Genomic DNA, 13520 nt, shown 5'->3' with positions numbered 1-13520 from the left:
TTTAAACCCTTGGTCTATATGTATAGTGAGAAGATATGCTTCCAAAATAACCTAAGTGGATTTCAGGTGAAATATTCCAGTGACTTAAAATTCAGTGATTAATTACTGCTTTGCAATAATATGTGATTAATGATATATTGAATATTCGATTTCTATAAAACTTTCTGATTCAAATCAACACTTAATTTTCATTAAAATTAATGAAAACATAAAAATGAAAACATTATAATGAGAACATTATAAAAACAAAGTGGTAAGATGTTGCAAAATGTTATTAACCAGCATGAATGTATACATAACTTTCCGTTAAAACATCTATACATTTACTAGGTTAGTTTGTTCGCTAAGGCAAACCAGTGAGGCTGTAGGCAGATGTACAAATTACAATCCTAGCTTAATCTTTAAATAACGGTATTTTCCTGATGACAAAGTTAATGGTCTCAAATTAGGTCCCAGAGTTAAAACATGAACTCTAAAACATCAATTCTAAAAGCTTGAAGTCCAGACACAAACGATAGATCCAAAAAGAATAGATCCAAAAAGAAAGGGGAGACTTCTTCGTTAGCTAACAGGTTGTTTTGATTATATCACAAGACCTTGGTTTTTCAATGTAACTTCAACTTATTTTATAGATCAGTTTTTTTCTTACAAGACAGAGTTCATTCTCCGTCCTATCTGTGAGGGGGTCTTACCTCCTACTCTTCTTATCTTTGTGTGTAGAGAGGATCTCACCTCTTATCCGGTCAGTTAGCTCTGTTCGGTTTACTCTGTGTCCAGAGACGCCAAACTGGCTTCCTTTCCTCTGTATGGTTACGTCTTTTTCTGACGTCACAGATGTTTACCGGGGAATACTTCTTTGTAGTTTCTTCGTTACTTGCGCAAGTAAATATTCCAAACCCTTCACCACTGTCTAGTCTCAACTCTATTTCAAGTACCGCACACTAGTACATATGAAAGCAGGCCTTATACGAGTATGAGATTTTGACACCGATCCTGTGGGTTAAATCTGGCTTGTATTTTCTTTCAGTTCCTTACACAGCTTCTACGTGTTTCACCCTTATCTTCTGGCTTTATCAAGATTCTTAATAAAGTTCGAAGAGACGGGTGAAACGCGTAGAAGCTGTGTAAGGAACTGAAAGAAAATACAAGCCAGATTTAACCCACAGGATCCATGTCAAAATCTCATACTCGTATAAGGCCTGCTTTCATATGTACTAGTGTGCGGTACTTAAGTTTTATAGAAATCGACTATTCAATATATCATTGATCACATATTATTGCAAAACAGTAATTAATCACTGAATTTTAAGTCACGTTTATCACTTAAATATTGTCACGTTTATCACCATAATACTGTCACTTGGAAAGTCTTCATTGGAATATTTCACCTGAAATCGACTTAGGTTATTTTGGAAGCATAGCTTCTCACTATACATATAGATCAAGGTTTTAAATTTGTGTCAACAGTTATGCACATTTAGGAGGTACTATTAAGTCACAATAATATAGTAATATTACCACATCTTTTAGGGTCCAATTAGCTTTCTAAGCGTCCTCTTTATCAAACATAACATTACTCATTATTCTTATTCGGGAAGGAAATAAGTATTAAGAGCGGCTAAGATAGGATATTAGTTAGCGCTAACGTTTACCTGCCTCACCCAAAACCATATTATATTAATATAACTGTGTTGGTTATGCAAAACTGGGGAATGGATAAAAAAGGTATTATCTATCTTTTTAAACAAAAAAAATTCTGGAGTAGACTGTCCCTTTAAATTATTTTATATACATTGTATGTGATATGTACATAGTATACTATAGAATATTTGCTGTGATAAATTGTACAAAAGGAAGTGTTTTGCTACTGACGATAAACTGTGCAGTTTTAGAATTAGAATTTATAACACAATGCAATTTTCCTTACTCTTCATCCTCTGGTGCAGCATCAGACATTTCTTCCATGCTGTCTCCCTGAAGTTTCTTCCTACTTTACAAAAAAAAAGGGAAAATACAGAAAAGCAATAATATTAAAATCACCACATTTTTCTTTTTTTGGAAATAAACCAACAAGTAACTCATTCTTTAATAGTAGGGTCATATTTTTAGTGCTGTTACAATTACTTCTGGTGGCAAATTATTATATTTAGCAATACAAGTGGTGCCCTAATGTTAGCGCTCATATTACAAGTTGAATGTAAATGAGAACTCACACGCGCAATTGGGTTAACGCAACTGAAGAACTTGTGTAAAGGATAAGGAGTTAAAAAACGTTGCACCAAACACAACATATATACATTAAAATAAACAGTTACACTAAACACTTGGCCAGATTACGAGTGGAACACTATAATTTGCGCACAAGTGATATCAGGTTTTCGCGTTTGTGCGCAAGTTAAATTGCACTGGTATTACAAGTTGAAAGTAAGCAAAAACGGAACAGAAACCCCTGCGACTCATGTTAAAAGTACAAATGTATTACATATAACAGCCTATGTAAGACAGACACACACAAGAAAATAAAAACAACAAGCAAATCAAAGTGTACATCAGGGAGCAAGCTCCTCTCTACCATCTTGCGTCCTAAACAGGGTCTTGTGGATCAGCTCTTTGCAGAAATAGTTCACTCGTAGCAAGTATTCTCCTAGCATGGTCCCCGAGTAATTGACCAACTGCGGCTGGTGTATGTGGGAGCAAAGTTCAGAGACCCACCCAGCAAGTTACCATAGGTTTGTACAGCGGCTGGGAGGGGTCAATAAGCCTCAACGCATTTCCCTCCTACACAGCTGAGCTTCTTCAAGAGTATAATATACCGTTGCTTGCCTCTGCCATTAATCAGTGAAATGTCCTTCCTCTTTGTACCACATGATAATGGCATGGCCAATCCCTCACAGAATAAATGTAATAAGTGAATAACTACCAATATACCAGTAATATAACTGCATGAGAAAACCTATGTCAATATACACACAGAACAAATATAATAAAGAACTTAAAACAATCATAATCAAATAGGTAATCGTACATCTTGTATATACCACTTTATAATATTAAAATCGTTATAGAAATATTTAATATATATAAAAGTTGTGTGTTTAGATATAAAAATATAAAAACATTGCATAGGGGGATTTTGATGAATTTAGACACATAGGGGCCGAATTATCAAGCTCCGAATGGAGTTTGATGCCCCTCTTTCTGCGTGAGCCTTCAGGCTTTCCCGGAAACAGCAGTTATGAAGCAGCTAGTGGCACCCCCTGCTAGCGGCCGATTGGCCACGAATCTGCAGGGGGCGGCATTGCAGAACTGCTGGTGCAATAATAAATGCCGACAGCATATGCTGTCGGCATTTATCGATGTGCGGCAGACATGATACGCTACATTGTATCATGTCCGTCCGCACTTTAATAAATCAGAGCCATAAACTCAATGTATAAAAAGTTCGATCCATCATACCCCATATACTTCTTGCTGCACATATTTCAATGATTAAACTAATCGCATGACATAGATGTTCATCCAGATCTTGTATATATGATACTAGGACAACCAAGTTCCAAACTGATCCATGTCCCATATATTTCCTACATGAAATGACTCCACCTAAATGAGTAAATAGGCAATATACAATATAATAATAACCCATATATAAGATATCCATTTACTATATCATAAATGCCTTATATGACTGATCATCACTCTACATATCCTAATGTAATTAAATCAAAAATGCCTGAATATCCATGTCAATGTTTAAACCTCTTGGGCGTAAACTGTCCAATTCTTTTATCCAAAAGGTTTCCCTTTCTCTGAGCGCAATTACGATTTACACTAGAATGATTACCGCGACCTCAGAGCTCTGGTTAACAATTTCTGGAAACAAAAAAGTGTCACAAAACGCATCAAAAAATATTACACAGTACAGTTACTGTCATAATAACACTATCTAATAAAAAAATATTCAATAAAAATATTGCACAAAAAAGTTATAAAGGCTCAAAGATATAAGATTTCAGGTGTTAGAGAAAAAAGGGCTGCAAAGGCTTTAAAATAGAGATTCATCCATACACATGTCTAAATATGTATATATATATATATATATATAAAATCATATATATATATATATATATATATATATATATATATATATATATATATATATATATATATGTGTGTGTGTGTGTGTGTGTGTGTGTATATATATATATATATATGTATTTATGTATTCATGTGTATATATGTATTTACAGACATATACACACATAAACACATATGTACACATAAATAGACATATATATATAAGTATATATATATAAGTGCTGCCAAGTAGATGAAAACTTGTAAAAGCGTGTTATACTGTGTATTTACTGTAAATAGTTCACATTCCAATGCTCTGCGCATAGGGAAATATGTTTTAAGTATTTCTAAATAGATATTCCTATATATATATATATATATACTGTATCTCTGTAAAAATCTATACCTATAAATAATCATTTAGATATATAGGCATAGATATATATGGTACCAAAATACCATAAGTTATTTGTAGAAATATGTATTTATGAATATATAAAACATATTCTGCTATGTGAAGAACATTGGAATGTGAAATATTAATATTTTCATGTCAGGTTAGCGCACTTGAGAATATGGCCTCTAGTTATCAAGGTCTGTCGCACCTGATGCGACAGTGCGGATCAGGTCCGACAGACCTCGCTGAATACGGCGAGCAATACGCTCACTGTATTCAGCATTGCATCAGCAGCTTACAAGAGACACGGGGAAACACGGGCTCGCCAGAAACACGGGACATCAAGCTCTATTCGGAGCTTGATACATATGCCCCTATGTGTTCGTGTTAGCACGAGAGAGGTGTGTTTTTGCCACTTTTTTCTCTTGTAAGGTGTATCCAGTCCATGGATCATCCATTACTTGTGGGATATTCTCATTCCCAACAGGAAGTTGCAAGAGGACACCCACAGCAGAGCTGTTATATAGCTCCTCCCCTAACTGCCATATCCAGTCATTCTCTTGCAACTCTCAACACGCATGGAGGTAGTAAGAGAGAGTGGTGAAAAATAGTTAATTTTCTTCAATCAAAAGTTTGTTATTTTTAAATGGTACCGGAGTTGTACTATTTTATCTCAGGCAGAAATAGAAGAAGAATCTGCCTGAGTTTTCTATGATCTTAGCAGGTTGTAACTAAGATCCATTGCTGTTCTCACATATGTCTGAGAAGAGAGGTAACTTCAGCGGGAGAATGGCGTGCAGTTTACTCTGCTATGAGGTATGTGCAGTTACAATTTTTTCTAGAATTGAAAATGCTAGAAAATGCTGCTGATACCGGTTTAATGTAAGTTAAGCCTGAATACAGTGATTTAATAACGACTGGTATCATGCTTACTCTCAGCGGTAATACCCTTATATAAATGCAATATAAAACGTTTGCTGGCATGTTTAATCGTTTTTATATATGCTTTGGTGATAAAACGTATTGGGGCCTAGTTTTTTCCACACGGCTGGCTTTATTTTTGCCTAGTAACAGTTTCCTGAGGCTTTCCACTGTTGTAGTATGAGTGGGAGGGGCCTATTTTAGCGCTTTTTTGCGCAGTTAAAATTACAGACTGAGACATCCAGTTTTCCTCAGAAGTCCCCTGAATGCTACAGGACATATCAAAAGGGTCTAAAGTCGTTTATTTGGGAAGGTAGGGCCACAGCAGAGCTGTGGCAGTTGATTGTGACTGTTAAAAAACGTCTATGTCGTTTTTTTGATCCGTTTTTTGAACTAAGGGGTTAATCATCTATTTGCAAGTGGGTGCAATGCTCTGTTAGCTTATTATATACACTGTAAAAATTTCGTTTGATTTACTGCCTTTTTTCACTGTTTTTCAAATTTTGACAAAATTTGTTTCTCTTAAAGGCACAGTACCGTTTTTTATATTTGCTTGTTAACTTGATTTAAAGTGTTTTCCAAGCTTGCTAGTCTCATTGCTAGTCTGTACTAACATGTCTGACATAGAGGAAACTCCTTGTTCATTATGTTTAAAAGCCATGGTGGAACCCCCTCTTAGAATGTGTACCAAATGTACTGATTTCACTTTAAGCAATAAAGATCATATTCTGTCTTTAAAAAATTTATCACCAGAGGAATCTGACGAGGGGGAAGTTATGCCGACTAACTCTCCCCATGTGTTAGATCCTTTGACTCTCGCTCAAGGGACTCACGCTCAAATGGCGCCAAGTACATCTAGGGCGCCCATAGCGATTACTTTACAAGACATGGAGGCAGTCATGGATAATACACTGTCAGCGGTATTAGCCAGACTACCTGAATTTAGAGGTAAGCGAGATAGCTCTGGGGTTAGACGAAATGCAGAGCATGCTGACGCTTTAAGAACCATGTCTGATACTGCCTCACAATATGCAGAAGCTGATGAAGGAGAGCTTCAGTCTGTGGGTGATATTTCTGACTCAGGAAAGATACCTGATTCTGATATTTCTACATTTAAATTTAAGCTTGAACACCTCCGTGTATTGCTCAGGGAGGTTTTAGCTGCTCTAAATGTGACACAATTGCAGTGCCAGAGAAATTGTGTAGACTGGATAAATACTTTGCAGTGCCGGTGTGTACTGATGTTTTTCCAATACCTAAAAGGTTTACAGAAATTATTACTAAGGAATGGGATAGGCCAGGTGTGCCGTTCTCTCCACCTCCTATTTTTAGAAAAATGTTTCCTATAGACGCCACCACACGGGACTTATGGCAGACGGTCCCTAAGGTGGAGGGAGCAGTTTCTACTTTAGCAAAGCATACCACTATCCCTGTCGAGGACAGTTGTGCTTTTTTCAGATCCAATGGATAAAAAATTAGAAGGTTACCTTAAGAAAATGTTTATTCAACAAGGTTTTATCCTGCAGCCCCTTGCATGCATTGCTCCTGTCACTGCTGCTGCAGCGTTCTGGTTTGAGTCTCTGGAAGAGGCTTTACAGGTAGCGACTCCATTGTATGACATACTTGGCAAACTTAGAGCACTTAAGCTAGCCAATTCTTTTGTTTCTGATGCTATTGTTCATTTGACTAGGGCGCTATGGCTTAAATCATGGTCAGCTGACGTGACTTCAAAATCTAAGCTGCTTAACATTCCCTTCAAAGGGCCTATTCGGGCCTGGTTTGAAGGAGATTATTGCTGATATCACTGGAGGAAAAGGTCATGCCCTTCCTCAGGATAGGTCCAAATCAAGGGCCAAACAGTCTAATTTTCGTGCCTTTCGAAACTTCAAGGCAAGTGCGGCATCAACTTCCTCTAATGCAAAACAAGAGGGAACTTTTGCTCAGTCCAAGACGGTCTGGAGGCCAAACCAGACCTGGAACAAAGGTAAGCAGGCCAAAAAGTCGGCTCGTAGAGTCTCCGAGTTATCTGCCTTACAATGTGATTCTCCTTATCTGATTTTCCATTCGGATAATGTAGTCCTGCGTACTAAACCTGGGTTTTTACCTAAGGTGGTATCTAACAAGAATATCAATCAAGAGATTGTTGTTCCATCCTTGTGTCCTAATCCTTCTTCAAAGAAGGAACGTCTATTACACAATCTGGACGTTGTTCGTGCTTTAAAGTTTTACTTTCAAGCTACTAAAGATTTTCATCAAACATCTGCTTTGTTTGTGGTCTACTCTGGTCAGAGGAGAGGTCAAAAGGCTTCGGCAACCTCTTTTTCTTTTTGGCTAAGAAGCATAATCCGCTTAGCCTATGAGACTGCTGGACAGCAGCCTCCCGAAAGGATTACAGCCCATTCTACTAGAGCTGTGGCTTCCACTTGGGCCTTTAAAAATGAGGCTTCTGTTGAACAGATTTGCAAGGCGGCGACTTGGTCTTCGCTTCATACTTTTTCAAAATTCTACAAATTTGATACTTTTTCTTCTTCGCAGGCTATTTTTGGGAGAAAGGTTTTACAGGCAGTGGTACCTTCCGTTTAAGTACCTGCCTTGTCCCTCCCTTCATCCGTGTACTTTAGCTTTGGTATTGGTATCCCACAAGTAATGGATGATCCGTGGACTGGATACACCTTACAAGAGAAAACACAATTTATGCTTACCTGATAAATTTATTTCTCTTGTGGTGTATCCAGTCCACGGCCCGCCCTGTCATTTTAAGGCAGGTAATATTTTTCATTTAAACTACAGTCACCACTGCACCGTATGGTTTCTCCTTTCTTTGCGTGTTTTCGGTCGAATGACTGGATGTGGCAGTTAGGGGAGGAGCTATATAAAAGCTCTGCTGTGGGTGTCCTCTTGCAACTTCCTGTTGGGAATGAGAATATCCCACAAGTAATGGATGATCCGTGGACTGGATACACCACAAGAGAAATACATTTATCAGGTAAGCATAAATTGTGTTTTTTCTCCTTTGACTTTTATGGAGGAATAGGTTATATTGGCCTCTATTTAACAAGCTGTCTACTTTCCTGCATTCGCCGGCACCAATACGCTCACCTAAGCTCGCCTACCATCGCCGCCGCAGACCTGAATACGTTCGCCAAATTTATCAAGAAAGCTGTCAAAAAGCAGCGCACCAAGTACAATGCGATGAGCAGCGGACTGTTGCTAACTAACAGTCATCGATCTTGCTGCTCATCGGCTTATTCGCAGCTTTCTTGCTAGCCTGTCACTAAGCACCCACACTATACTATACTGCTATACCCCCTAAATAGCCACTCCCAGAGCCCCCCGCAACTAAATAAACTTATTAACCCCTAAACTGCTGCTCCCGGACCCCACCGCAACTCTAATAAATATATTAACCCCTAAACCGCCAATCCCGGACCCTGCCGCACCTCTAATAAATATATTAACCCCTAAATCGCAGCTCCCGAACCCCGCCGTCACCTACATTATACCTATTAACCCCTAATCTGCCGCCCCCTATACCGCCGCCACCTACATAAAGTTATTAACCCCTATCCTGCCAATCCCGGACCCCACTGCAATTAAATTGTTTAACCCCTAAACCTAAGTCTAACCCTAACACCCCCCTAACTTAAATATAATTTAAATACATCTAAATAAATTTAATATTATTACCTAAATTATTTCTATTTAAAACTAAGTACTTACCTATAAAATAAACCCTAAGATAGCTACAATATAACTAATAGCTACCTTTGTATCTATCTTAGGGTTTATTTTTATTTTACAGGCAACTTTGTATTTATTTTAACTAGGTACAATAGCTATTAAATAGTTATTAACTATTTAATAGCTACCTAGCTAAAATAAATACACAATTACCTGTAAAATAAATCCTAACCTAAGTTACAATTACACCTAACACTACACTATCATTAAATTAATTTAATTAATTAACTACAAGTACCTAACATTAAATAAAATTAACTAAAATTAACTAAAGTACAAAAAAAACCCCCACTAAATTACAGAAAATAAAAAAAATTACAAGACGTTTAAACTAATTACACCTAATCTAAGCCCTGTAATAAAATAAAAAGCCCCCCAAAATAATAAAATTCCCTACCCTAAACTAAATTACAAATAGCCCTTAAAAGGGCCTTTTGAGGGGCATTGCCCCAAAGTAATCAGCTCTTTTACCTGAAAAAAAGAAATACAACCCCCCTCAACATTAAAACCCACCACCCACACACCCAACCCTACTCTAAAACCCACCCAAACCCCCCTTAAAAAAACTAACACTATCCCCTTGAAGATCATCCTACCTTGAGCCGTCTTCACCCAGCCGGGCAGAAGTCTTCATCCGATCCAGCCAGAAGTCTTCATCGAATCCGGGCAGAAGAGGTCCTCCAAGCGGCAGAAGTCTTCATCCAAGCGGCATCTTCTATTTTCATCCATCCGGAGCGCAATGGGTCCATCTTCAATCCAGCCAACGCGGAGCCATCCTCTTCAAACGACGTCCTAACACTGAATGACGGCTCCTTTAAATGACGTCATCCAAGATGGCGTCCCTTGAATTCCGATTGGCTGATAGGATTCTATCAGCCAATCGGAATTAAGGTAGGAAAAATGCGATTGGCAGATGCAATAAGCCAATCGGATTGAAGTTCAATCCGATTGGCTAATCCAATCAGCCAATAGGATTGACCTCGCATTCTATTGGCTGTTTGCATTGATTCCTATGGGATCCGCCGCCTCCAGGGCGGCGGATTGAAAACCAGGTATGCTGGGCCGGAATAGTGGCGAGCGTACCTGGTTGTTCTTTAATAACTTCCAAAAGTAGTCAGATTGTGCAGAACTTGCGTTCGGAACATCTGGAGTGACGTAACCATCGATCTGTGTCGAACTGAGTCCGGTGGATCATATGTTACGTCACTAGATTCTACTTTTGCTGGTCTGTAGGGCTTGATAACTATTGCGAATCAGCCTCGCCACAAATACGCTGTGGAATTCCAGCGTATTTACGGTTGACGGCTTTATAAATAGAGGCCATTGTGCGCACGATATTCTAACAACTTTTTGCATGCATCAAGTTAGTGCACAAGCGATAACTTTTTACTTTCAACTTGCATTACGAGCACAACCCGACTTCTAGAGCAGTTAGAATGCAAGCGAAAGCATTAAATAGTGCTCCACTCGTAATCTGGCCTACAATCTGATAAAAATTATTCACACACACATATATATATATATATATATATATATAAAAAAGTTGTAAGGGTTTAAAAGTATATGGTATATAACAAGGTGTTTGACTGGAAATTAATATACACATATAACCACATATATACACATGTACAGTATATACACATATACACTTTGCAGCCCTTTCCACTGAAATACCTGAAAAAAATTTATATTTTTATTCAGTATTAATATTTAATAAAGTATTTTAGTTTGTTTATACTGTACAGATGTTACACTCCAATGTTCTTCACAAATAGGACTAGATAACAAGTGGTGTGCATATTTATTGCACGCCGGAAAATGGGTAAATGTCCCTGTTTGTGGGCGCGCAATAAATAACTAGCTATTACAAATTAGCACTCAGAAAATTAACCAGAGATCAGATCTCTGGTTAATTTTCTTAAAGTGCCCCAATTGTCCCAAAATAGAGGGTCTTTTAGTTTTAAGGCAGTTTTTAGGGGTTAAAAGTGACGGGTGTGGGGTGCTAAAAAAGTGCCTTTACATTGCGGTCTATGGAAACTGTGTGTTCCCTGTAAATATATATGTATATACTTATATACATGTTTATTTATGTGTAACACATAAATATATATGTATATAATCATAATCATATATATTTAAAATTGCTGCGCGACTTACCCCCTTTGCTGCGCTAATTCTCATGCCATGTCTGATAACATGAGAACGAGGATCTCATTGGAGCCTATGGAAGTGTGCTCTTGTAAGTGCAATGCTTCCCAGCAATGCGAACCCGAGGTTGCATTTGCATTGCGCTTTACTTGTAATACCAGCGATATTCAGCACTCCACTTGTAATCTGGCCCAAAATGTAATCTGGCCCAAGTATTTTTAAATAGATATGCCTATATATATGTATATCTATACCTGTCTGTGTATGTATGTATGTATGTATGTATATATATATTTATATACAGTATATAGGTATAGATATATATTTTACAAAAATCAATCATATATATATATATATATATATATATATGTATTTACAAAATAAAAATAACATTTTCTGCTATGTGAAGATTATTGGAATGCAAAATATTCATAACTCACATCGGCTATCGCGCACTTGGTTAAACGCAGTCAGGTTAGCACATGAGTGAAAGAGTGATACATTTTTTTTAACTTTGCGGCTCCTTTAAAGTCTATAGGGAGAAGAAGCTAGTGTTAGTGTGGTCACGATATCCGAAGACCTGATGTTTTTTTGCGTTGGCTTTCACTTGAACACATACCATTTACTTTCAACTTGTAATAAACATGCTAACCCGCATGCATTAAAAGTTTACTTCTGGAGATGTTTGCACGTGAGCGTGCCACTTGTAATATCGCCCTAAATGCATTAAAAGACATTAAACACTAAGGGCCAGATTACAAGTGGCTAACTGTGCTCAAAGTAATAAGCGTGGACGGATTTGTGCATGTTTTACAAGGTGAAAGTAAAAGGTTAGTGTGTAACAGACTCAGGCATTCCAACTTCAGGACTGTGGCAACTCCTCTCCATAGACTTCTATGGGTCAAGCTACAATTGCGCTAGACCTGAAGGTGCGTTGGGAATACTTTAAATTCCTATGTTCTTCACATGGATGATAGAAGAAAATATTTTTATTTTTAAATATATATATAATATACCTGTATATATATATATATATATATATATATATATATATATAATTATTTTAAGTATACCTACTATATATTATCATCAACACTTTTTACTTTCAGCTTGTAATACGTGCAGTAACCCAGCCTTGTTAAACTTTTACTTTGAGCACAAGCAATAAAATAATTTAGCGTGCCACTTGTAATCTAGCCTATAGTTTTTATAGGTAAATAAAATTTAAAAAAACAAAGCTCTATTTCTGTTTAAATAGAGCGATAGCAAAAATGCTAACAGATTTTCGGTATTTTGGGAACGTTTTTCTCTGAAATTCCCGGTAGCAAAGGGGTTAAGGTAAATTAGCTCTATTGTATTTCTAAGAAATAAGTAGGGGTTACAGTTAATGAACCGTTTGATTATAAACACTCAACAAACCAATGATTTTTATTTTTTATTTTGTGACTACTTTTTTCTAAATATATCAATATGACAGACAATTTTGAACTCTGAACTGAAGACAGGGTTCCCAAACTGAAAGAGACTCTAAAAACTATCTGATAGGAAAGACAAAAACTTTGGCAGAAGGGAAAATGCGTCACCTTTTTGTAGAAGTAGATGTCCCAGGCACAGTGAGAGTTCTTTGTTTATAAGGAGACACAGGGGGCTTCAAAGGACCCTCAGGTGCTAGTGCTGATGCTGATGTAACACTGCCTGAGTCAACATCCTCTATGCTGACTGACGGGTGACCGAGGAGCATTTTATCTAAAAAGAAGTTACATTATCATGCATAGATGAAGACTTTACTATAACCCTTCCATTTGCATGCATCAATTCAACTGTGGTAACAATAATATATGCAGTTATTGGTTGTTATATTCTACAGCTAGGTCTTTTTGTCTATAAGAGTTTACCCAGTGTTCTGTTCAGACATTGTACATTACAAGTAGACATTGGATAGACACAAGAGTTGTAATGCAGACATTGTGTAACATATGATCCAATGCGAATTGAAATTATGCTTTAAGCCAAATGCAGGAGGTTCTATTTAAGCACATATATGAACACAATACTAAAGAAAGGACAAACTGATAAGGGTGAAAAACAAACCAGTGATATCAGCAAATTCTACCTAATCTATGGGATGGAGAGCCACTATCCTCTAGAAAAGATGGGTTCAATACTCCATGTTTAAAGCTCAGCGAAAGAGGAGGTGCTCGATAGCTGGGTACATTGGGAAGGTCATCTATGGCAT

At 37.3% G+C, this 13520-nt stretch overlaps 1 protein-coding gene across 1 annotated transcript in view; it reads right to left on the bottom strand.

Annotated features, from left to right (window-relative positions):
* The window catches only part of CNGB1 (cyclic nucleotide gated channel subunit beta 1), a 104115-nt gene that overhangs the window by 90507 nt on the left and 88 nt on the right, over positions 1 to 13520 (bottom strand). Inside the window, exons 1-3 of the mRNA XM_053719525.1 lie at positions 13398 to 13520; positions 12868 to 13030; positions 1928 to 1990 (exon numbers count right to left, since the gene is read on the bottom strand). The exon at positions 13398 to 13520 is cut by the window's right edge and continues 88 nt beyond it. Coding sequence (XP_053575500.1) covers positions 1928 to 1990; positions 12868 to 13030; positions 13398 to 13520 — 349 coding nt within the window. The remainder of the gene's footprint in view (positions 1 to 1927; positions 1991 to 12867; positions 13031 to 13397) is intronic.

Source organism: Bombina bombina, chromosome 1 (genome assembly GCF_027579735.1).
Source record: "Bombina bombina isolate aBomBom1 chromosome 1, aBomBom1.pri, whole genome shotgun sequence".
Lineage (NCBI taxonomy): Eukaryota > Metazoa > Chordata > Amphibia > Anura > Bombinatoridae > Bombina > Bombina bombina.
The sequence above is the reverse complement of the archived record's forward strand: the minus strand, read 5'-3'. Positions and strand labels throughout refer to the sequence as shown.